This window comes from Bombus vancouverensis, chromosome 17, assembly GCF_051014615.1.
Source record: "Bombus vancouverensis nearcticus chromosome 17, iyBomVanc1_principal, whole genome shotgun sequence".
NCBI classification, from domain to species: Eukaryota; Metazoa; Arthropoda; class Insecta; order Hymenoptera; family Apidae; genus Bombus; species Bombus vancouverensis.
The window spans coordinates 2,987,459-3,013,867 of record NC_134927.1 but is presented as its reverse complement, the minus strand read 5'-3'; the positions used below and the strand labels follow the sequence as shown (position 1 = coordinate 3,013,867).

General features: G+C 38.4%; 1 protein-coding gene across 1 annotated transcript; it reads right to left on the bottom strand.

The window, feature by feature from the left end:
• Window positions 1-1,421: 1,421 nt before the first annotated feature.
• On the bottom strand, window positions 1,422-25,057 carry LOC117165120 (dynein beta chain, ciliary-like). The gene is made up of 8 exons (XM_033348576.2): window positions 24,924-25,057; window positions 24,138-24,358; window positions 22,447-22,723; window positions 20,700-20,975; window positions 18,486-18,891; window positions 17,269-17,585; window positions 1,677-1,786; window positions 1,422-1,573 (listed from the first exon to the last, which is right to left on the bottom strand). The coding sequence occupies exons 1-8, from the start codon at window positions 25,055-25,057 to the stop codon at window positions 1,422-1,424; spliced, it is 1,893 nt and encodes a 630-aa protein (XP_033204467.2).
• Between the last annotated feature and the right edge of the window lie 1,352 nt (window positions 25,058-26,409).

Below are 26,409 nucleotides of genomic sequence, written 5' to 3'. Positions count from 1 at the left end.
ATCGTGAAGTGCCATTGCCGAAAATCAACGCGCTTATATGTGCCCGCAGTTGAATAATTTGTTCGTTCAACGCATTGCTGCTCCTGGCCCATGATTCGCTTTCTCTGTCGTTTGGTATTCGTTCCCGTGACTCGCTTACCGCTGTCATTCGGGATGTGCCTGCTCGGGTCTCATGGATGCAGTTCGTCAACGCCAGTCCTTTCGGGTTGGATTCCGTTTCGGCGACTGGTATCAGCTATGTCTCTGCTTGCAGGCGGTTTTTCCAAAGCGTCAGGACAAGCTGGTATAAGAGCATGGGGATGGCTATTTCCTTCAAGTCGCGGTAGAACTGGAACGGCATTCGGTCTCCGATTTCCTCGCTCTCGAGAAATTTTCTCATTTTTATACCGTCGGAATTGGCCAGTCCTTTAATCAGCTCGCTTTTAATGCGTTCATAGCGTCCCGTCTCCGGCGGATCGACCACTATATCCTCCACCTGAGCTAGGATTGTTTCATCTAGGTTCGCAACAATGGTAAGATACTTCAATTTGTGACTCGCGTTACGCGCAAACTTAAGGTACGTTTCAAACCTATGCGGCCAAACGTCTAGGTAGTTGATAAGGGTTTTCTCGAGAGTACGAATTGTGCAAATTTATTGATTCGATTTAGTTTGTCAGGTCTTTCTATTTCGTTTGTAACGTGACAGATTTGCTTACCGGTGTTGACTAAACATATTAGTGTGGGCTGTCCTTCAATGTATTAGCTTGAAGTCGGAGTTTGACCTTGCTCTGTCTGGTGTTCTGAAATGGTTATATAATCTCGTATACAGATTGTGCGTTGTTAGCGACGTTGTACTGATACTTTGTAAGGAATAGCTTCGGAGTATTCCATCTTGGATTAGAGGAAAGTTGTTAGGGACTATGTCGAATTGATAATTTCTCTTGGGCATGGTCAGGTTGCAAATTTTATAGCTGGTGTGTTTGTCATTGCCCATTAGGAAACTCTTTAGGTTAGAGGTTTAGGTTGTCGTTTAGTGGGACTTCTCCCTTTATGAGGTTTATTACTACTCCGCTATCGATGAGGAATGTGGCTCCTCTTCATCTTCTCGTTGCAATAAAATTGCCAGTAATCTTTCTGTGGTGCAATTGACTCTAGGTACGTTGCTTCTGGGTTCCTCTACTGTTTGGTTCACTTGCATGCGATCTTTCCATGCCGTGTGAACAGTTCTCGTTCGAGTGTCCGATCCGTAACACTTGGGACATATTAGTTTCGTTCGTCCATTCGTTATTTACGTGTTCGAATCTTCATTGAGCTTCGTTCGGTTTGCGTGATGCCAGTGTTATCGCTGGTCGCCGTGCACCTTCTTCTTCTCTGATATATAGCTCCATTTCCGATGTGAGGTTCTGGGCTTTGACCAGCGTATCTTGTTGATTTGGGATGACTTATTGTTCGATGTCTTCTTTGAGGTTCATGATGTATGCTTTTATTGCTTTGGTTTTCTCTTCTTCTGTAGCGATTTTGCTGCTTACAGCTGCTTGTACGCTTTCCGTGTTTGCTTGTCTAGTCGTTCTAAGTTTGTCGCGGCAACTGGTCACTGTATTTGGGATTGAAACGTTTTGCCTTTGTGCTTCATATAGATTTTTTTTGCCTTTGTGCTCCGTTTTCTATTCCGACGAAGCGGCTACTTCTTTTCTCACTTTCAATTATTTTCTTCACAAGAATTAATTTTAGAAGCAATGCTTTTTGGTAGCATTGGCTTTTGGCGTATCTGACGTTCTTTATAAAGTCTTCTACACGAACGGCGTGTCTGCGTCACAAGGTTTCGACTTATACGTTGACAGCTTTTAATAGTATTTCGCCAGGGTTTTCCATAGAACTCGTAGAATCGTAGGTCTTCGATTCCTATGGCTTATGAAAGCCAGTTTGGTACATTACCTGGGCTCGTAGAATACTCGTGTCTTCAACCGGGATGACCGTAGTCCTTCGGTTGCCAAACGTCCGTAGAGTTGGTTGGAAGTTTTCCCCTTGAGGATGATGAGTATCCTGGGAGGGATGGCCAAATTTGTTAGGTCGAAGACACGGGAAGCTTCCTGCGGACTTAAGTTCTCAATTGGGTGGTACCAATCGTATTTATTTCTTGCACACAGTGTGTCGAAAATGTAACATCATAATTTTTAAATCCAAAGCTTCAGTTTGAAAAAAAATTAATTTAAAAAGTTCCGTCCACTTCATCCTCGCTATCCAAGTGCACACGTACATGACGGAACCTTATAGCCACTTTTTTGAAGGTACGCAAATACAACTTATTTTTACACCAATTCATATTTCTTCAAGTATTCTATTTCTTTGAAGATCAAAAACAAATAAGAAAACTAGTTATATCAGCCAACCTTTATACCGCGCCGAGTGCTCTGGTTGTCGTCAGTTAGCGAAACCCGAACAATTCGGACCGCAGTACCCAAAAAAATACCACGCGTAGGACTTGTCAGTGAGTGTGTCAAATTATACAATGACATTTAGCAACAAAAGTGATAAATAGTGCACGTGTCATCCTCTCTATGAAAATAATCAAGAAAATAAAAGAAGAAAAGAAGATACTACTAAAATCGACCACGGACCATCTTAGTTTCTCAAGCCTGGCTTTCCAAAAGACGCGGAAACTCAAGCCTCCGCCAAACCTAATGAACAGAAACAAAAAGAAAGAAAGTAGAAGGCAAAAGCAAAGAAAAAAACAAAATAGGAGACGCAAATCGCGAAAGACACGAAATCATGAACTCAACAGAATGCTTCCCATTAGCAGCAATACCAACAAGAAATTGGCGAGCTACCTGCAAAAGCTACCAACGAATAAATCGAAACCTTGTTAACGAAGAGACGACGTTGGTCTAATAGATTTCATAAATAATGTCAGATACATCAGAAGCCAATGCTACGAAAACCATTATTTCTAAAATTGCTATCTTACAAGAAAATAAAAGTGCGAAAAGAAGTATCTCCTTCATGGTAATAGAAAACTGCGAAGATATATACGTTACTCAGAGGCAAAACCTTTCAATACCAAATACAGTAACCAGTTACCACTAAAAACTTAGAATGATTAGACAAGGAAACACGGAAAGCGTACAATCATGGAATATGCGCTTCAGACAACAATTAAACGAATTAATTTATGTCATTCTAATCAAACGTTCAAAACCTGTAAGCACAAAAATCGGAAAGCGAAAGAAACGACTCTATTAAAACATACGTCATGAACCTGAAAGAAGACATTGGACAATAAGTTATCCCAAGTCAACCAGATATACTGGTCAAAGCCCAGAATCGGTAATGGAGCTACATATCAGAAAAAAACAAAGAGCACGGAAACCAGCCATAACACTGGCATCCCGCGAACTGAATGAAGCCGAAAGAAAATTTGAATACGTAAATAATGACCCTCCGAATGGACGAACGAAACTAATGTGTTCCAAGTGTTTATGGATCGGACGCTCAACCGAGAGCTGTTATTCTCGAAATTTTCGATTCACCCACCATGGAAAGATCCCACCTCGAGTGACCCAAACAATAGAGGAATTCAGAAGCAACATATTTAGAGTCAACTGCACCACCACCGGAAGATTACTGTCAATTGTATTGCAACGAAGGGATGGAGAGGAGCCTTCTTCCTCGTCGATATCGGAACAGGAATAAACCTCATAAAAGAAAAAGCCCCACCAAACGACAAAACCTCTTTCCCAAAGAGTTTCCTAATGGACAGTGACGAACTCGCCAGTAACAAAATTTGCTATCTGACCATGCTAAAAGAAAACTATCAATTCAACGTAGTCTCTAACCACTTTCGTCTAATCGAAGATGGAATACTCCGAATTCCATTCCTTACAAAGTCACTACAACGTCACTAACAACAAACTAACTCTACACGAGATTATATTATCGTTTCAAAACATCAGATAGGACCTGGTCAAACTCCGACTTCAACCCAATACATCAAAGGAAAATTCCGTGAAAGAGGTGAACGTGATAGCGCTACAGAGACCTCGATTGCCGCAAATTGGGAGCGTTTGTGCAATGGAAAGAGCGAGCGAGCGAGCAAATACCCGCGTCGAATGCCGCCGACAGAGTTGACGCAGTGCAACGACACCGCATACAGACGTTTTGGCTGCATAGGGTGGCGCTGTGGTACGTCACGTTAGAAACGTACTTTAAATTCGCTCGTAGCGCGAGTGACGAGCTGAAGTATTCTACTACTATCGGGAACCTAGATGAAACAATCCTGGCTCAAGTGAAGGATATAGTGGTCGATCAGCCGGAGACGGGACGCTACGAACGAATTAAAAGCGAGCTGGTTAAACGATTGGCCGATTCCGACGGTACAGAAATGAAAAAATTGCTCGAGACCGAGGAAGTCGGAGATTGGATGTCGTTCCAGTATTACCGTCACCTGAAGAAACTATCCCTTATGGTCTCAAACAAGTTCGTTCTGATGCCTTGGAAGATCCACTTGCCAGTAGACGTACAGTTAGTCCTAGCCGCCGCGACGGATTCCAAGCCGAAAGCCCTGAAGGAGCTGGCGGACAGGGTCCATTAGACTCGAACGGGCACATCCCGAATTGCAGCGGTCAGCAAGCTACGCGAACGAATACAATACACTAGAGCAAGCGAACGGTAGGTTGGGCGCAACAATGCGTTGAATGAACAAATTATTCAACTGTGGGCGCAAATAACCCCGGTGAATTTCGACAATGGTCGCCCTACACGGCGAAGAAGCAGAATTCGTCGTAGATCGTATTCGAGAGAAAGACTGCGGCAGCCCGGCCTCTGCTACCGCCACGCGACGTTCCAAGACCACGCAAGAAAGTGTCACTGCCCATGCACGTTGAGTCACGGAAACAGCTGTCCGTGAATGCGACGCACGAAGACGGTTCTGTATACCGCCGTATATTTGTCACACACTTGAGTTCGAGGATTTCCTTCCTTATGGACACAGGCGATATATGTGTGTACTTGCAAAACTGATTACGCAGACCCCCGATCGGAAACGATTAGGAACTGTTCTCGGCCAACGGAAAGCAAATCGCGACATACGGTATCATTATAATTAACCTGAACCTGTCGCTCAGGCGAGCTTTCAAATGGCGTTTTGTTCTAGCTGACAATCAAACTTTCAACATCAGCATGCACTTTTTGAGTTGCTATGGGTTGCTCGACAACTCGCGAGACTGACTATTGCTTTACACGACAACACAATTATCATCAATGGGATATGCGGCCAAGTCCCCGTATCATCGATAAAGACGATAATCGGCGAAAAAAACCTACTATCAAATTCGGCCGAAATTCTTGGATCTATCCCGGCCGTCCCTTTTCGGAAGAAGTATACCACGGCGCGGTCTGGAACAACACGTGAAGACGACGTCAGGATCTCCCGTCAACTGCAAATCTCAATGACGTATCGCCCCCGACCAGTTCAACAGATGAAAGTGGAATTCGAGATGATGATAGAGCAAGGAGTGATTAGACCGTCGAATTGTCCATAGGCATCACCGTTGCATGTCGTTCCTAAAAAAGGCGGAGGCCTACAATCTGTGGCGACTACCGGTGAGCTGAATGCTCACAACGTACTCATAGGTATTTGCCACGGCGCATGGAAGATTTTGCACAGCGACCACATAATAAGCGTATCTTCTCGAAAATCGATCTCGTCCGCGTGTATCATGAAATTCCGGTAGCGCCCGACGACGTCGAAAAACAACGATCTCGATCATCTTTCAGATTGTTCGCTGCAATTCATACCTCGTTCGGATTTCGAAATGTGACACAGACATATCGAAGGTTCGTCGATGAAATCATACGCGGTTTAGATTTCGTTCACGCGTGCGTCGACGACTTTCAGATAGCTTCGGAAGACGGAGGACAACACCGCGAACTCTTACGAACCTTGTTTAAACGCTTAGACGAGCACGGCGTAATAATAAATCCTGCGAAATCTGAATGTGGCGCGAGCGAAATAACATTTTTAGGATACAGTGTAACCGCTGACGAGATAACACCGCTAGCTGAACCATGTTGACGCCATTATCTGCAAAGGTACCTCAAAACGATCAACGATCAATGATGTCTGAAACGGTTTAGCAACACAACGGTTTAGCAGTCGATATCTACCTTGCAGACGCGACAGTTCAGAAAATATCTGAAATGGATAATCTTGTCGGTGCCTTAGGACCTCCTTACAAATGGAAAAATCACGCTAGCAGGTGACACAGACTCAACGTATTTTGCATGTAATTATATACGATCGAGTTTTGTACGCGATAATTTATCGCCGTGGAGTCTCGATTTTCGACCAATTATGGAGAAAATACTGTACATCGTTCTTTGCGATCATTAAGTTACTATAACTAGCAGCACTTCATAATGAACACTCAATACATTGATGAAAAACTCTACCTTGATTCGAAATAATAAATTATTATCGTTAAGTCCTTTCATTAACAAAGATGGCATAATAATGGTTGAAGATGATCAATGTACGCGAAGCTGCCATCTCACACAGCTAATTATTCAAAAGCAACACAAATCACAGAAACCATTGGGATGTTTACTGTCGCGTGCCGCTGCAAATATTTCTTTTAAGGAGAGCTATAGAATTACTCCATACCTCTGTTAGGTAAAAACGTTCGTCTCCTGACCGCGGCTACGTTAGGCGACTGATTGTCGCCTCGAGCCCAAGCTCATTATCATAAATCTCGCTCAAATACAATCGATCTGAATGGCGACAATTGTTTAATTACACCTGAGGTAGAATCTAAATTACGGTGTTAATGGATTTTCCCGAAGTTCCAGAGGGAAGGCTCCGGTGTCCTTTCATCTCCGACATATATTATCTGAATATGTAGCATATATAATATATGTCGGAGATGAAAGGACATCGGGGCCTTTCTTTTGAAATGTTTGGGAAGGTCCCCAATATTTTAGTTCAAACTTTTGATGTTGGTAGTTATACGCAATCCAGTGAAACTAAATAGTTTTAAGATTGAAGCAGTCGAGAAAATTAGAGTATTACGATCGTGCAAGACGAAAGGGCCTGATTTCCTATACAAAAATAAATCGAGTACGAAGTGACAAGTTTTGACACAAGACTTGGTTTTCTAGAAAATCAATTATGAAGTTTCGTCCTCTTTACTCGCTACTTGTTAAGTATACGCGTACCTATGTGACGGAACTTCACAATTCATTGTTTGGGAAACGAAGGCAGGAAAAATTTTATATACCTGAATGCACGTTTGAGAATACCATTTATCCTCATACATTCATGTATGTTTTCTTAAATATGTTGTCTATTCGGTAACATGAAATAACAAAACTGATTACTTCAGCCAACGCCCATACCGCGTTGAAAGTACTCGTTCTCATGAAGCGTCCTGTTTTGCGACCAAAGCGTCTTGTTTTGCGACCAAGTTTTCAGGACAGAAAAAATCAAATAAAAACAAAATCACATATAAGCTCCGCTCCCCAGCAGCTTAAACCCAAAAATTGTATTAAACGGCGAATAGGTTGGCCTGTGTGGGCACGGTGGACAGAGAAGCGTATAGTTCGCTCTGGCGCGCGGTTGGCTAAGTGTTAATAAGCTATGGTCGTATACATCAAGAAAATATCTTTTTAGCATTAAACGATTATCACCATAGGTTATATCATACTCGCATATACGCTTACTTATATATTGCTTTGTTTATATTTTCCGATAATGTTATATGTATTTAATATTCGGAATTGGAGAATGTACAAGTATTATATATACGTATGTCGTTTGAAAGAATGCAAAAATACATGTGCTGAAAATTGTGATACAAACCGAAGGGTGATGATTCCCTGCGCGTGGCGAAAATGAAGTCGAAAATGTAAAATGACATTTTTCGCTTCGTTTTCGCGAAAATCAATTATGAAATTGCCCCTACTTAACTTCACAGTTCATTTTCTTGAAAACGAAGTCGGGCAAGGTTTTACATATCTTTTTTATCCTCCTACATAATTGTACGTCGTAAATATTTTTTATTCAATAATATTAAATAAGAAAATCGATTACTTCAGGTAACGCTCATACCGAGCTGAATGCATTGTTTCTTGTCAGAATGCTGTGAACCCCCTAGCAGGTCGGACTTCACTGGCCAAAATACCGCGCGTTAAACTCGTTAATGAGTTTGCCAATTTATACTGTGATATTCAATAACGAAAAGTGATAAATAATACTCACTATAAAAAAAACAAGAAAAGAGAAGGAAAGAACATAAAAAGAATGAATAGAGCAACCAAAAGAAAAATACTACAGCAAAAATGGATCAAGAACTTCCTTAGCAACACAAGCTTTAGCTCCCAAAGGAAGCGGACACTGAACCGTCTGCCAAACCTGGTGAACAGGAATAAAAGGGCAGAAAGTAGCCAGGAAAGTGTAATCAAAGAGGAAAGCAGAACAGGAGACGCGGTCCACGAAAAAAACGAAATCATAAATTCAGCAGATAGTTTCCCATTATCTGCAATACGAACGGAAAATAGGTTCAACGTATTGCAATCACAAGAGTCCAGCCTATCTCGGACACAGCAATACCCTCAAGTAATAACAATAAAAGAATCCACAATAATAAGGAAAAAGAATGAAAACGTACGGAAGAAAGTAAGTAGACATACGACCTCTCAGGACGGGAAATTACAAGCTGAAAGAGAATAAAGAATGGATGAAGAGGTATACCATCATCCACGAAACCCTCAACGTCCCAGACAGAGCCCAGCGAAATGGACAACGCACGGGGTCCATCGCCAGCGACAACGCTACCCAGAAGCCAGACACAACCTGGACAGGTCACTAACCTTTCCAAGGAAGAACGCTGACACCACAGCACCCACAAATAGAGACAAACCGCCTCTAATATACATCACCCACCAAGACCCGAAGGAGACAGTAAAACTCATTGAAGAGACTCTAAATACAAAAGTCATTCCACATTACACGCAGATAAACACGTGCTATTGCTACGAAGTGTACCAGACTTTAACAAAGCGAAAAAAATTCTAATTGCGGTTAAGACAACGTTTACGCATATACATCCAAATCAGAGAAGTGCCACACGGTTTTACTAAAGGGTCTAAACAATAGCTTCTCCGAGACAGAGATATTCGCAGAGTTGCAACTATAGATGTGCGACGTCCAATTGACAAAAGTTTGGCGCTTCTCAACAAAAAGATCAATAGAGAACAATGTATTGCTTCCAATTTGCATAATCCAAGTATTCCCACAAAGCAATATGAATAGCCTACTAAAAATGAACCGTCTAAATTACTTTAGGGTAAATTAGGAAAGAATCAGAAAAATGACATAACGCAATGTCACAAATGTAAACTCCATGGAGTCGCACGGAGCAAGCGAGTGCAAATCAAAAAAGAAGACGCGGTAAACAAAGACTAAGTGCAGTGCGTGAACTGTAAAAACTACGGATATCCTGCTTTGTATAAAGAATGCTCAAAACTCGTGGAACTTTGCAAAAAACTTTGGGAAAATATCAACAAATGCAAAGCATCAATAACAAACGTGTTGTGCAAATAAGCCGCAAATTCATGCCGTAGTTCTCAGACATCCTAAGACAAGGAATAAGCCGAAACCAAGTCTCGGAAAACCAACCACATCAAACAAATTTATTACCGCGCGCAATTCAAAATCTAAACCCAATTAAAACCATACCACAACTGAACGTAATAAACTTATCGAACCTTCAAAGAAAGCATATTCAAAGCCTTAAATGAACAACAAACACAATTAAAGGAACTAAAACAATCATTAAAAACGCACGAAGAAAGGATTGAGTCTTAACCAAAAGGCGGCTCATTACCTAGTCATATGCCTTGGAGACACACAATTACAATTCCTTAATTTACGGGCAACTAACACGCTCAAAACCATAGACTACGATTGCGACCATAACGCTCTCGTATTCCAGATAAACAAAAATACATCTGACTTCCTAACGCTAGAAACACGGAGTGGCGGACCCAGGTACAAGTACAAAGACAAGAAAGTAGGAAATATTACAAAATCAGCTCGAAAAGAACTGCGACTTAAATATCCACAACAATGTCAACCTAACAAAGAGGCAAATCGACTCGTTTATAGACGAAATAGAAAAACATGTACAAACCGCCCTTCAAGAATCCGTACTAGAAATAAAACAAAAGTCGGCTTTCGAACTTTATATCAATAATAAAAAAAAAATTACGAGGCAAAAGCTTCATACTATGCAAAATAAACAATGTAAAATAAAACTATTCCTACGATAAAAGAGAAGTACCTTTTGCACAAAATAAAGTTGTGTTTAAAACAAGAATTCGCAAACTCTATAAATCAACACTGGGCAAACAAAATAAAAAATATCTCTGAAAAGGACTCCGCTAGCATGACTACAGAGAAATCAAATTTTTACATCAAAAGAACCAAACTCTATTCTATCTTTCAAAATGCCTTCAGACGAGAACGAGGCCATTCAGCGCGGTATGAGCGTTGGCTAAAATAGATGTTAAAAAAATAGAATATTTAAAGAAAAATATGTGTGTGCAAAAATGAGAATCATATAATATGAGGTAATAGTCGTGTAATACCAAACATTTCTTTTTCTCGATGCTTCGATTGTAGATTATTAAAAATAGATTGTTAGGAAATGTAAAAAATATTGGAAAGATAAAAAAGAAAAGCCAACACCACACGGAGTTCCCAGGGGGTCACCCATCCAAGTACTATCCGTGCCCAGCGCTGCTTAACTTTCGTGATCGGACGAGAATGAGTGCTTTTTTTTTTTTTTAAATGTTTATTAAACCCAATATACAATTGTAAATACATTATAGTGTTCACAATAAACGGTGAATTTATATAATGGTATCTTAGGCAAAGGTACCGATACGCAACGGTACTACGTAGCCATGCTGTAATATGTGTCGACGCTTTACATTTTTCGTGTGAATATATCTTTTGGTTTAAGCCGCTGGAGGAGCGGAGCTTCTATGTGATTTTGTTTTTACTTGTTTTTGTTGTCCTGGAAACTGGGTCGCAAAAACAGGACGCTTCGGTCGTATGTTTTTGGGTGATGTGGAATTTTGGGGGGGAGGATGAGGGGGCGGGGGAGGGGGATGTTAAATAAATAAGTTTCTTTAAAAGAAGGAGAATTGCGAAAATTACAATGTTTGCACCTGTGTTGTACGGGGACAGAATTGAGTTTTATCGGTTTTAATGGATTTTCTTTCTTATTTTATTATGGGTTCAGTATCCACCAATATTTTTTTGAATTTTTTCTATGTTTGTCTTTGGTGTCTTTCAGAGGGAGGGCCATGTTGTATCTCCATCTAGTGTCTGCGGTCTGACCGTCTAGGTTTTCTTCGTAAAGTATAGTTTGGGTCCCTATTTTTCTTTTTATGTGATAAATTATCGGGATGTTATTTTGGTCTTGTAGGTAGTTTTTTCCGTCAAGGTATGGGAAAGCTTCTGGCGGGATGTAGCCTGTTGTCAGAGTGTTTTTGTAATATGTGTCATTTGGAAATAAGCAGCTGAAGATTAAACTGTTTTCTTTTATCTTTGCCGCTTGCGCGAAGTGGTTTCGTATTAGCTTTAGGATGTGACAGTCTATGCGGTGAACGCTGGCTAGGTCGTATATTATTTTGTTTTTTACGTATTTTTTGAATCCGCTGTGTTCGGATCTGTAAGTGCTCAGACAAGCTCTGATGCATTTTCTTTCGAATATGCGAATTTTTTCCATTTGGGAGGCTGATATGTTGTACCAGATTGGGCAGCCGTAGGTTATGATCGGTCTGATTAGTGCTTGATAGCATAGAATTTTTACTTTGCTATCGAGATGTTTGGAGTGGAATAGTTTTTTCATTTTCCAAAATGCTTTATTGGCCTTGGTAAGTTGAATTTCGGTGTGCTGCTTGTAGTTTAATTTGTAATCTATGTTTACCCCTAAGTATTTTACGCAATTTTTGTGTGGTATGAGGGCCCCTTTGTCTGTTTTTTCTCTTATCTGAAATTTTTTGCAGTGTTCTCTTTCTATTGGGCCGATTTCACTTGACTTGGGTCTAAACAGTATGGTTTCGCATTTACTTATTTTGATTTTTAGTTTCCATGCGTGGTAATAGTCGTTTATTTTCTCAAAGAGTTCTTGGAGTTCCGTTTTTATAGTTTTGGTTTTGCGGCCTGTTACGTATATGATTAGGTCGTCTGCGAAGGCTATGGAGCGTTTATGGGTGGATGTATTGAGATCAAAGAGGTTTAGTAAGTCGCTGTTGTAAATACTGAAAAGTAACGGGGAATTTACTGTACCTTGTTGTAGACCGTTTTTTATGGAGAATTCTTTGCTTGATGAGTGTGAACCTTCAGTCATTACGAATGTTCTGTTTGTGATCATGTCCCAGACTATTTTAATCAGGTGTTTAGGGAACTTTTTTTTGATCAGTTTGTATATGAGACCTGGGATCCAGACTGTGTCGAAGGCTTTTTCGAGATCTATTAAGCAGGCGGCTACTCGATCTTTTGCGTTTAGAGCCCAGCAGATGTCCGACGTGAGTTTGTTTATTGCGTGGATTGTGGAGTGTTTGTGTCGGAAGCTGAATTGTTTCTCTGGGATTATGTTATTTTTTGTGCAGAAGGAGGTTAGGGGGTTGTTTATGATTATTTCAAATACTTTGCTTATGTTGGGGAGGAGATTTATGGGTCGTAGGTTTGCGGGCGATGAGCCGTCTTTATCCTTTTTTGTTATAGCTATCAGTTTGGCTTTTTTCCATTTTCTGGGGAAGTATGTGTTGTTTAGAGCATTGTTGAAGAGTACTGTGTAGTACCATTTTATTTTGTTCGGTAGGCGCTTGAGTAAGATGTTTGGGATGCCGTCGAAGCCGGAGGATTTTTTGTTGTTTAGTTTGGAGAGGATTGTGTTTAGTTGATTGTAATTTGTGAAGTAGTTTATTTCTGGATCTGGTTGTTTGGGATTGTCTGCGGTGTTTTCGTTTGAGAATGTGCAGACTGTTTTGTTTAGCGTTTTGTCTTGTTCCATTTCATTTTTGAGTTTGTTAGTTTCGGCGATGATAATTCTGTTTAGTTGTTCTCGGTCCATGTGTTCGTTTTGCGTATGTATTTTGGAAAAGTGGGTGCCGATGATGTCTAGTTTTTCTATTGTTTTGGGTATTATGAAGTTACCCTCGGTGTCTTTGGTGGTGTTGTGTATCGTTATACCTGCTTCTTGGATGAGGGAGGCATTTTCTGGGGGCAATTTGAGAGGTGGGATGGGGTTTTGTTCTTTTGGTCTAAAGATTTGATTTATTTGTGGGAACATGTTGGCTGTGTCGTTTTTGGAGATGTTTTTTATTTTGTTTGTCCAGTAATGGTTTATAGAAATTGCGAATTCTTGTTTCAGTTGCGCTTTTATTCTGTGTAGTAGGAACTTTAGGAATTCTAATTCTTCTCTTTTGTCGTAAGAATAGTTAAATTTTATATTGTTTATTTTGGACAGTATGTAGCTTTTATCTCGCTGCAGATCTTTTATTTTATTGTTTATATAGGGCTCGCGTGAATTTTTTTGTTTTATGATTGGCACGGATTTTTGGAGGGCGATTTGTGTGTGTTTTTCTATTTCGTCTAGGAATGAGTCGATTTGTCTGTTTGTTAGGTTGACGTTGTTGTAGATCTCTAGGTCGCAGTTTTGTTCGAGCGTGTTTTGGAACTTTTTCCAGTCTGTCTTTTTGTAGTTGTACCTGGGTGTCTCGGTCTGGGTTTCGAGAGTTAGGAAGTCAGATGTGTTTTTGTTAATTTGAAATACTAGGGCGTTATGGTCACTGTCATAGGCTAAGGTTTTTAGGGTGTTGTTTGGACGTAGGTTTTGGAATTTTAGTCGCGCATCTGCTAGGCATATGTCCAGGTATGAGCCTCCTTTTGGGTAAGAGGGTAGCTCGGAGCCGTATAAGTTTGTTTTGTAGTGGATGCTTTTATTGTCTAGCCAGTTTCTAATGAAGTTGCCTCTCGTGTTGTTTATTTCGTTTTTCCAGCTTGTGTGTTTTGCGTTAAGGTCTCCTGCTATTATGTAGTAGTTTTCCAGTTTGTTGAGCTGCAAGAGTTCGAAAAGGTTATTGAATTCGTAGTTAAATTCTTTCTGGTTTCCGTAGGTTGCGTAGGCTGCAGTGATGAATAAATTTTCCTTATTGCTTATTTTTATTTTTATGATCGTTATTTCTAAGGTTCTGAGACGTGTTATTTTATCAATTAGGATCGTTTTGTATTTTATAGGGTTTTTTATGAGGATCGCTGTTCTTCCTCCTTGACTGGCGTTCGGTCTGTCGTGTCTGATCATGGTAGTTTTTGAAGTGTACATTGTGTCTTTTGTTTAGTTTTGTTTCTGAGATGAGTACCATATCGGGGGCTTCTTTATTTATTAGGGTTAGCATACTGTATCTTTTTTGGTTTGAAATTAAAGAGTTAGCATTTATTGCGATTATTTTCAGATGTTTTAGATTAAATTTATGTGTTTTTTGCTGTGATTGTTGGTTTGGCTTGTTTTGGTTATTCGTCATCTGTACTATTGAAAGTGCTGAAGATGGCGTCGAACCTTTCTTCGTGCGTTGATAGTGTATTTCTTATTTCGTTTAATTGCATTTGTTGCTCTTTTAACGCTTGGAGAATACCTTTTTTAAAGTCTTCGATAACGTTTATAATAGATGGGGGGAGTCATCGATTGTGATTGAGCTTTGGCTTGAGCGCGGATCTAAGTTTGCTGATTGTGATGTGTTTTCGATTTTTTGATTTAGTGTTGTTTGCTGCTTCACTATGTCAGAGAACTTTAGTTCTGGGACGTATTTGCGGCTTATTTGGGCAATTCGTTGTGTCTTTGCTCCTTTGTCTTTTTTGATTTTATCTGCTAGCTTTTTACGAAGCTCTACGAGTTTGGGGCAACCTTTGTATGACGCGGGGTGTCCGTAGCTTTTACAGTTGACGCAGAATATTTTGTCTTTGGTTACTGCGTTTTCCCTTTTTATTTTGCAGTCGCCTGGGCCATGGGGCTCACTGCACTTAACACAGCGGTAGTTTAGGTTGCAGTTTTGCGCTGTGTGGTCTAATCGCTGGCATTTGTGGCATTGAGTTATGTCATCCTTTTTTTTTATTATTTTTTCCCATTTTATCTTGTAGTAGTTAAAATGGTTAATTTTTAACAGGTTATTTATATTGCTGTCGGGGGATAATTGTATTATGTAAATTGGGAGCAATATATTGTTCTCCCTTGATTTTTTTGTCGTAAATCGTGAGACTTTTGTAAACTGGACGTCGTCTATTTGTAGAGTTTGTAGGTCTGTGAGTATTTCTGTTTCAGTGTAGCTATTGTCTAGACCTTTTAACAAGTATGTGTGGTGTTTCTCTATTTTGGGTGTGTATGTGTAGAAGGTTGTGTTCGCTGAGAGGAGTGTTTGTTTCGCATTATGGAAGTCGGATAGGTTTCGGAGGTAAAGTGCGTGTTTACCTGAGTGTATTCTTTTGATATGAAATTGCTTGATGTCTGCTATTTTCTCTATGAGCAGTACCGTGTCCTTGGGGTCTTGTAGGAGTATGTTTATGGGTGGCGGCCTGTTGTCTTTTGTGGTGGGTGGGGTGCTCGTGCGTTCCTCCGCGGAGCATCCGGTGGGGCGTCCGTCCGGTGCTCGGTCCCCCCTTGGCGGTGTTGGAGGCGCCGGGCCTCCTGGGTTGTACGGTGGGGTGCGACGCCCTTGCTGCGCCGATTGTTCCGGTGACGTGGTGGGACCGTGTCTTCCCGTTTTGCCTCGTAATGTTTCGTTTTTCTTTTTTATTTGCTCTAGCGTTGATTTCCACGTGGAGTTTGATGGTCCCGGTTGTGGATGAGGCTCTGGTTCAGATTGTAATATACTGAACCTATTTTTTGTTACTATCGCTGGAGGCGAAGTAGCTCTTGTGGGCTTCATGTTTTTGGTTTCGTTAGCCTTTTCTTCTTGGCTGGGGTGATGATCTACAACTGTGTTTCTTGGGGTGTTTGCTAGACTTTTTGCCCTGGCCACCAGGTTAGGTTGTGGGTTGAGTTTCCGCGTCTTTTGAGCGGGGAGTCTTAAGATACTGTTGAATTCCCTGGCTGTTTTATGTATAATTATTTTTCTCTTGATGGCTTTTTTCATTGGGTCTACGGTGGGTTCCGTTTCGTTGCTCTTGGCTTCATTATCGGTGGCTTTTATTTTTTTGTACAATTTTATTTTGTCTTATCTTATTTTATTTTCTTTTTGTTCTTATTTGTATTTATGGAGATGATGACGATGCAGTATTTTTCACTTTTTTGTCACTATTTTGTCACTTGATCCTTCTACTTTAGTGGATGTTAGTCTACTCCGACGCGCGCTCCGAGGGGTCCGTCCCGCTCGGTGGTCAACAGTCGACTCCGACGAGAACGAGTGCACTCAACGCGGTTTGAGCGTTGGCTGAAGTAGACACCTTTCTTATTTGTTCCTGATGATCAAAAAATAGAATATTTAAAGAAACATAGGTGTGTGCCAAAATGAGAACGATATAATGTGAGGTAATAGTCGTGTAATACCAAAACATTCTTTTTTCTGGATGGTTAGGTTATAAATTATTAATAATCGATTCTTAAGGAAGCCGAAGCTTTTCGTCTTTAGAAGCCGAAGATTTTCTTTTTTAGAAGCCCAATTGATTGTTTAGGATTACGTAATTTTTTATGCGAAAGGAGACTATAGGGGGTTATTCATGACTGTTTCGAATACTTATGTTGTGTAGGATACTTAGAGGTCGCAGGTTTGAGGACGAGAAGTGGTTTTTATTTATTTTTTTGTGATGGCTGTTAATTTAGCTTTTCCCATTTTCGAGGGAAGTACGGTTGATTGGTAATCTGCGACACTCACTTTCGCAGTCAAGAGGCTGTTTTAGTAGACGGTAATCGTACACAATCTGGACAATGGTTGGATACTAATGAAACTCTTAAACAAATGCTGAAACTGTCATTACGGCCGAAACAGGTTATGATGATTGTATGCTGTACATAGATAGCAGATGATGCACTCATTAACCTGGGTTTAAGGAATGTGCTTGATAATGATAGCTCGTAATGGCTCAATAAAAAGGACATTAGAATAAAAAACGACGTCGCAGAAATTCTATAGGAATAACATGATTCAAGTAAGATATAACTGAAAAAATAAATTCCTAGGATTTGTAATGTAACGTGAAGTATCAAATGAGTTAATATGACAGGAACATACCTAATCGCGTAAGTCATACGATCCAGTCTAAGACATCTCATAATGCATAATCTTTGCAGAGCAGTTTTATTTTTCCAATCTTGTGGGAAACTTTCTCGTTCCGGCGTATCTGATTCTACAAACTTCTTCCATCGTTTTGCAGCACCTTCTATGTCTTTTTCTAAATTTTGAAAATCCTCCATTTGGCTCAAATATTTAATCCCTCCCCAACCGACGTCTGTTAAAAAGTCTACAGGGCTTGTTAACTCGGGAATATACGGAAATCGTAGTAGGAAGTCAAGTTCTGATTGTGATATTTCCTTTGCTTCCATAAAAATCTGAAACAAATAGAATTATTCGATGTGACGTTAGTTGCAAGAAAAATGCGATACGTAGTGTTGCAAGCTACCCTCATATGATTTAGTTTATCCCAGGAAGATTTTTTTGGTAAACTTTGCACTCCTATGCAAAATTTTTCTAATCAATATACTACGTTATTTATCGCTATTTTAACGTTTTTTTTCTTTTCTTGTTAGAAGTATCTAACCGTTTGGTTTGTATTATTGAACTCGATTATAAGATTAATAATAAATTATGCAATTATACCAATTATAATTATCACATCTAATATAGTAGAGTAAAATAGTATATAGTACAGTACATGAGATTCCATACAATTGATAATGCAGTAAATAAAAAGATCATATTAACACCTATCCTATGGCACCAACCTGTTTGTCAAGTGCAGGCTAATTGTTCAGAAGACACGATTTTTTGGCCGATTCGGTAATTAAAAAAAAAAGATATTTAGTGGAACAAAGACCCTATTGATGTGATAAAACAATAGATTCGTTGAAAAGATATTTCGATGAAATCAATAAATTAGTAAATAAATTGATAAAATGATAAAAACAATATGGAATTTTTAATATCCACCAAAGTTTATTTAATTTAGATTCCATCAAATATATATTTTTAACGTATATATATTTCATTATATATATCTATATTCGATGTTCAGTAATTAGTATTAAGGATATGTTGCAATGTAGTTAATGGAAGATGGTTGTTTTATACAAATTACTGATACGAAGCGTATAAGTAATACAGTAATTACTAGGTATAAGATAGGAATAGTGACAAAACAAAACCAAGAAAAAGAAATCCCTTGGATCTGGCAACACGGATGGCGGGTTCCACAGATTGAGAACCGCTGATCTAAATTATAAAATATTTACCTGAATGGTCATTTGACAAAGGAATGTCAATTTATCGGCTTCAAATAATCCTCTGCTTGTATAAATGAAAACTAGATAAGTGATGCTATCCATTAAAAGAGCCACGCGCTTAGCCAAATCCTCCGAAGCTACTGCAAATCTAATTGCGTTTAGAAAGACAACGCTGAAAGCTTTCAAAGAAAACTGATAGAGCATATTGATCTTGTTCAAATCGTTTAAAACGAAATATAAGAGGCTGGCTCGAGCCGCAACAGGACGATAAATTTCTCGAGCCTCGTCTATCTTTACAGCAGTTACTCTAGCTTCAGCTACTTTTATTTCTATTTCCGCAGCAGTTTTTTTCGTGGTTTCGAGATTGATCACGAGATCGACGTCGCTTAAAATGTCTGGCCCAGCAGTCGATAACCTTTGAAAAGAAACACAACATTATGTCATGATATTTACATTTGTAAACACACACCATAACTGTCATAAGACAAATTTTGAAAGTTGAGATATAACAGTTAATATCTTTAATTAAAAGATTTTGATTACGAGTGAAATATTATAAATATTAAATAATAGTTAATAGTTATTCGTAATCACAACAATTAAAAATTGATACTATTTAATCACTTCATTTTTGGAGATTTCTTCCAGATCTATTAATAACTGGCTACCATTTAAATGAAAATTAAATTTTAATGACTTTTTTCTACAAAATGTTTAATATGCGGTACTTGATACTATGATGAAGGAAGGTCAGCAACCCCTATTCGATATACGTTAGACGACTTGGAAAAAGAATATGTCCCATTTAAAGAAACCCATAGCGAATTAGACGAGACAGACTATGGGCAGACAATAGAAGAATACCTTAACCAAAAGCAACATTTTATACCTGTAAAGAACGCGCTCGAGATATAATTAAACAGACAAAAATGCGGATAAGAGAGCCAACAGATAGTACGCTAATCTCACTGGGCACACCATATTCGGTTCCAGCCGACAATGAAATAGCATTATTAAAAAATCAGCTATGTACATTTTCGGGATCCTGGCCAAGGCTCGCGGTGCAATTTCGCTTCATAGTACACGAGAATTTACGTATTGACGACTGTAAGCGATTCATTTATCTTCGCCCTTGCCTAATACAGGATGCTAACGCAATAGCATCATTAGACATTAGAGCCATAAATTATTCGATAGCATGGGAGATTTTACAAAAGAGATACAACGAACCTGTAAAAATCGTAGTCAACCATTTAAAGACATTGTTTTACATGGCTCCTTTACAGCGGCCTTTACATCGTACCAAGACCTATAATCCCATTCAAAGAAGATAGAAACTCATTATAGAGTCTTGCAGGCGCTCAAACAACCGACCGCGGATGCAGTGCTGCTCTATTTGCGTACATTCAAGTTAGATCGCGAGACCGAGTTAAAATGGAAGGAAAGGATAGTAAACACACCCTTCCCAATAGTCGAAGAACTGTTCAAATTTTTAGACGGTCGCTGCGGCATGTTAGAACTTACAGCATCATCATATCAAACGCTATCACACTCTACAACCCGTCAGGATAATTTACGTTACCGGAACAAGACGGCATACGCAAACTGCACGAATCCAACCGGACTCCAAACCAAACATTCATCTCACAGTCTCGAATCACGTGCAACCTTTGTAATAGATCTCATGTCTCGCGATACTGCAAGAAATTTTTAACAACGTCCGTACCCGAGCGATCAAAACTAGTGAGAGAAAAAAAACCTTTGCTTCAATTGTCTGTGTAGCACACACTCTGTTGAAGAATGCCCAATGGGTAGCTGCACGCCGTGCCATACACGGCACCACAATCTCCTGCGTTCGAATATGGGTAATTCATCGCAGTCAGCTTAAACACATCTAATATGTCATTTGTCCCATGTACTCCCAACTGTTATCTTGTCGATTTTCTATCAGCAAGTTGGCAAAAACCATAGCCGAATACAGAACTCTGTATGAAGGATGGAAAATGTTCATAGATGTTAGAATTTAACATATTCATTCCATAATCGCACTTTTGTAAATCCATATCTCATCAAAATGTACTATGCGCAATTACATACTTCTTCACAATGAAAACTTTTGAATGTGACCGTTCAAGGGGGACGGTATGTTCGAGATTTTGGCCGCCACCTAGTTGATAATTCGCAACACATAGGATACCACCTAAAATTGTATCATATACCTACCTGTGTAAAAGATCATCTTCCAATCTCTTCAAGGTAATTTTGAAGGTATTTTGTTGAGTAGTTAATTCCGCTTTTTTGGATTCTAAATCAGGTCTTTCAGCTTTCACAACGTCACCCAGAAGTTGTTCCTCCAAACCATCTTTTGTTACAGTAAAGTTGATAAGAGTAGTTTGAGCTTGTATCTCGGGCTTATAATGAGGATTAGCTAATTTCGTTTGTAAAATTAGCCGGAAACGAGGGTCATAATCTACTTCTTTGTCCCAAATTTTTATCGCCCTTTATAGTAATAAAAAAGTATTTATAAAATATAGAGTATATAATAGTTATAGTAAGAGAGGGAAGGGTACAGGTGGAAGCAGAAAACGGACAAGAACCGTTAACAGCAGACCAAATCGTGGAAGAAAGAAGGAAAAAGGAAACAGAGGAGAGAGAGAAAAGGATAAGAGAATCGAGGTATAATAGGTATTACAGTAATATAGCAAGAGAAGAAACCCCAAAGTACCTAGAAGGGAAGATGAAATGGAAGGAGAGAAGCACGCTCTCCAGATTTAGATGCGGCAACGTAGCTAAGGCAAGGGAGCACTGGAAAGAGGAGGAAGAAAGAAGGTGCAGGCTGTGCAATAAAGGAGAGGAATATATGAGACATATCCTGGAAGAATGTAAGGTAACAGGGGGACCAAAGGGACTGGAAGAGACACTAAAGGAGACAGGAGAGGGGCTAGCAGTGCTGAAAGAGATAATGGAGAAGAGAAGTCGCTAATCTTGCCGCTCGTCTGTAAAATTTTTGGCAAACGAGGCAAAAATTTTGGGTCAATAATTTTGTAATTCCACCAAATACCCAAACTAGACAAATAACTGAAAAAAAAAAAATAATTTTGCTTCACACGAGTTAAGGTTAGAGTTAGTATTAGAGTTAGGTTATCGTCACGCCAAGGAAGTTCTGGGTCCTCCTCGGACGTGCACAATGGCCCAAGGGATAGCGTTGAGAGGGGAGGTCCCTCTCAATGCCCAAACTAGACCTGATGCCTGAGACTTAGGTTAAGGTTAGCAAACAAAATCAAACCCAAACCTAATGTTAGTCGTTAGACGAATATAAATGTTTACATTAACTTTAAACATATAGATTGAGAGGTTTATTCAATATTTAATTATTCTAAAGAGAACTTCGAACTCATAATTTCGAAAATTGCGTTTGCGCTAAGTTGTTTCTGTTTCATTCGCCTCAGTCATATCATTTTGTTTCGAAATTGTATGGGGTTTGCTATATAAAAATCTTCGTTTTTTCCAGGACTACGATCGTCTAACGACTCGAACAGAGTGCATGTTACTCGAGACCATCCCCTCCACAACATATCCGAAATTCAACAAAATTGGAGTTGAAATTCCCATTTGTGCATAATTACCGAAATGATAGTTGCTGACATCGTTAACCCAGTTATGAACAATGTCAAATTTTCTCACATTACAACGGGTCATATTTGCTGTTTAACAACATATTTCCTTGGACTTTATCAGAAAATGTGTAATAATGAATAGTTAAATATGACTTATTTTAAATAAATTTTAGTATGATTATATTAATAACTTTTTATCGAATAACAAGCGATAGCTAAAATTTTTTAATGGTCACTCAGAACGGTGACCTTGATAGCATATATGTATGAAGGTCAGAATCATTAAAGGTTCTAAACAGCAATTTTATCTAATATGAATTTATGTTACAATAATAATATATATAAGCAAGTACCTTCCTTTCTTTATTAGACCTCTCTTTATAACAGGATCTAAAATGGGGTCGATGGCTTCCATGATATTTTCAATTAAAACAATTCCTCCATTCGCAATGGAAATTTCAATTAAATATAAATAATTCGGTTGAGTAAGTCTCAGCACTTGCAAATCTTCACCATATCGATTTTTTATCCATTTTAATCCTTGTAATTGTGGATTTATCATTAGAGGCCATCTCGTTGAATTCATTAAAATTGTTGCATTTTCCGAGGACATTTTGTCTGTAGGTAAACCTTAACAAACGATCAGTATTTCGTTATAATGATTTATTATTAAAGTTAAATATAAAAGCACAATTAATTTTTAGATTTTTAACTTTTATGATGATTCGATCGTTATTAATAGTATATTGCGCTTTACGCGTTATAATGTTAATGCGCAGCATTAATCGATGTAGTTCTGTACTTTGTACATAAAAACTGTAATTAAAAATTGTTATGTTGTCCCAGCACCTTAAAAACACATATATTAGTTTAGAAATCATTACAATTCGAGATTTGTTAAATTATTTTGCTGTTGTTTACACTACTTGTCTACGGATTTTTATTCAAATTCATATTTTTGAGAATATAAATAAGAAGAAGGAACCTCGATAGAAAATTATTTTACCTATCAAGTAATATTATAGAAGACATTGTACTTTGGATATTTTAAGTATTTCTTTATATTATGTGTATTGGAGCTAGAAGTGTGCTCCAATTGGTAGCTGTTAATAATAGATGGCAAATTGTAATTATAAATATATTTCTAATAGGACATACGCCGCGGATTTAATGACTCCTGCGGGCCGCACGTATCATAAATTTCTAGTAGACCCTCGAGGAATTCTCCCGCATCCTTATAAAGGTCCCTTCTTCGATGTCAAGACAGCTTTTGCCTGTCATCGCAAACAGAAGAATACTGCTCCCGACCAACTGTTCAGCGATGTGCCACTTGAAATAGGTATGTACTGAGGGTGTGTATTAAAAACTGTAATAATTTAGTGCAGCGTAACTTGGTCTGAACTTGACTGAATCTTGATTGGCTTAGCTTCAGTGCACCTCCAGCTTTACTTTAGAACCTCGAAGGAATTTAGTCTCTTTATAGAGAGATTTAACTTGTACATGTGACTTTTCAGCCAATAAGCTCACTTATTTTCGTAATTGCATTGAAAGTGGCAGTGGAAGTAGGAATAATCTCCCTTCACTTAAGGGATCTCTTCAGCAACCTCTTGGTTGTGAGCCAAATATTCTCATATTTTCATTTCAACGTAGAATGTGTAATACTATTAAGTTGCTGTTGCTACTTTGTACATTTGTTGATCTTTTGTTGCTTAAATTGTTCACGAAAAGGAGATTTGAATCAGTACGGGGAGATATTCAATATTTTCATTAAAATATTATATCGATGACTCTAATATCTCGAAGAACATGAGAAAGATTTTATAAAGAAAACAGAACATCTTTTTGTGTATGATATTATTTGTCTATTTGAAACAAAAATAGCGTTTTCCTCTTACATTTCTTCCTATCGTAGAAATCGACTGATTGTGAGATGTTTAAGGTGTTTCAGTTACACGGGGAATTATGTATCTATTCTATAGCATCACGTTCAAATGATAATAACTTTTGACATTAACTAAGCTGTAGAACGTATAAATGTATTCACCTTCGTTGTTCCATTGTGCAATTTGTGCATCGTCTGTCAATAAAGCCAGTACATCCAATTCAGTAGTCCTCGGTATTTTTACTTCCAAATTTTCCAGAAACGGTAACCAATTTTCGTACATTGAGTCAGATCTATATTTTCGAGTGAAAGAACCCATATATGATAAAAATGCTGTTACAATCAGCACATCCCCTGGTACCGTTACACACGAGTTCGTCAAACTAAAAATTTAAATTCATTAAAATAATCTTATTTCTATCGTAGAAAATAGCAAATTTTATGTCATAAGGATAGTAAGTATTCTTAAATCATAGGTCATTGTACGCGTGTTAAAACGTTCTACTAGATTGTAAGAAAACATATCATTTCATTTAAAAAAACAAAGTTGACCTTCATATGACTTCTACAAGCCCACCTATGAAAGAATAATTTGCATCAAATTATATTTTTCCTATCATTTCTCTATCATTTTTCCTATCACTAATAACAGCCCAGATATTCAAGTTACCTGTGTTAGTATACCCTGTTTTTAGTTCACCCTGTATAGTATCTATATTTATACATATATATGACACATGCATATTTATGTATATTTATTTTATGTATATCTATTTTTGTGTATATTTTAATACATATATGATATATACATAAATAATAAATACTGTTCTATATTTGTCAAAAAAATATCATTAACTGTGAAAATAATCATGTTTATATTAATGTGAAATATTTTAAAAATAATATATAACATACAAAAATAGGAAATGAGAAATAGTAGAATCTGACCTTTCAACCTCCTCGGTCCACCGAATTTTTTCGGATGCTAAACCATTCACTAATCTATTTGCAAGGTCAATTGTTAAAGCAGTAGCGTCAGCTTCGTCTTGACATTTTTGTTTCTCAGCTAAAGCTGCATTCATCCTTTCTCCTAACACGTCCAGCACTTTTTGCAACTCCTAAAGTAATGGAATTAGAAGTAATTAATTGAAATGAATAATAATTATCCTAAAAAGTTATTTCACATATATTTTGCTACATAATAATTAATAATAAGGAACTATAGCATTCACTAGGTCATTTTATCTTATTTGCTAATTCACACTATGATTTCTCTGTTATATCTTTTCTTGCATTTTCAGATAGAACATACTTATGTAAGCAAGTATACTCTTCTATGGTTTGCACATATGATATTGTTCCCGTCATTTTTCCGTTTATAAAGGTATCCCTTGTTATTAGAGATGGCATGACCTGCTAGTTGTAAATCACGATTTTATATGTCGGAGATGAAAGGACATCGGGGTCTTTCATTTGGAATATTTGGGAAGGTCCCCAATACTTTAGTCCAAACTTTTTATTATATCTGTACATAAATAATAAAACTGAGAAATATTTGTTTATGATTTAATCCAAGTATGGATGCCCGAGATTTATGACGGTGGGTTCGGACTCGAAGTGACATAACGGGTCATAACAGAGGTATGGTACAATTATATAGCTCTCCTTAAAAAACACAAAGATTGACGCATGGGGTACAGAAAGGTACGAAGAGGAGTATTCAAAGGCAGTTCCATTTGGACTGAGATTCAGTCAGATAAGTTCTATTTGTACTGTGGACAAGTACGTTCAGACATACCCGAATCGTGGATCAGTAAGTTAAGTTCGACTTAGACTGTGGCAGAAATCGCATACGTCATCCCGTTGACCGTGGATTCGTTATCGAACCTAAATTCATTGATTATCTAATCGCCGCCATTACTTGTTAAACTCTGTAATAATTACATTAGCATCAGTAAGATATCATTTATCATACATAACAACGATGGCCAATTCACGTGGTGATTCATTATACGCCCCTTACACCAATGATAAATCGACATATATATATGTCGGAGATGAAATGAAAACTGTAGCCTTCCCTTTGCAATTTTGAGAAAGTCTTCTAATGCTTTAGCCTAGATTTTACCATAGCTGTAATTAAGCAATTGTCATTTGTAATTGTTTCATATTTGTGATAGCGAAAGTGGGTTCGAGGTGACAACTGGTCGCCGAACGTAGCCACGGTCACGGGATAAACGTTTTGCCTGACGAAGGTGTGGATCGGTTGTATTGTTCTCCCTAGAAATCACATAGAATTGTACTTTGGAGATGTCGATATAATGGGACACACGTTGTATTAGGAATCAATCTCCAGACAGAAACTGCCTAGCAACGGCGTTTGGATCTTTCTCGATGCTTCCAAAAAGTATACAACAAACTTTTGACAGAAACT

What these genes read in the sequence shown, in the direction of transcription:
- LOC117165120 (XM_033348576.2), bottom strand. Translation starts at nt 25,057, where the DNA reads ATGAATGCAGCTTTAGCTGAGAAACAAAAATGTCAAGACGAAGCTGAC. An exon ending in TGGACCGAGGAGGTTGAAAG is followed by an intron (nt 24,359 to 24,923) that starts GTCAGATTCTAC and finishes TTAAATTTTTAG; the next exon opens with TTTGACGAACTCGTGTGTAA. An exon ending in GGTCTAATAAAGAAAGGAAG is followed by an intron (nt 20,976 to 22,446) that starts GTACTTGCTTAT and finishes ATTACTATAAAG; the next exon opens with GGCGATAAAAATTTGGGACA.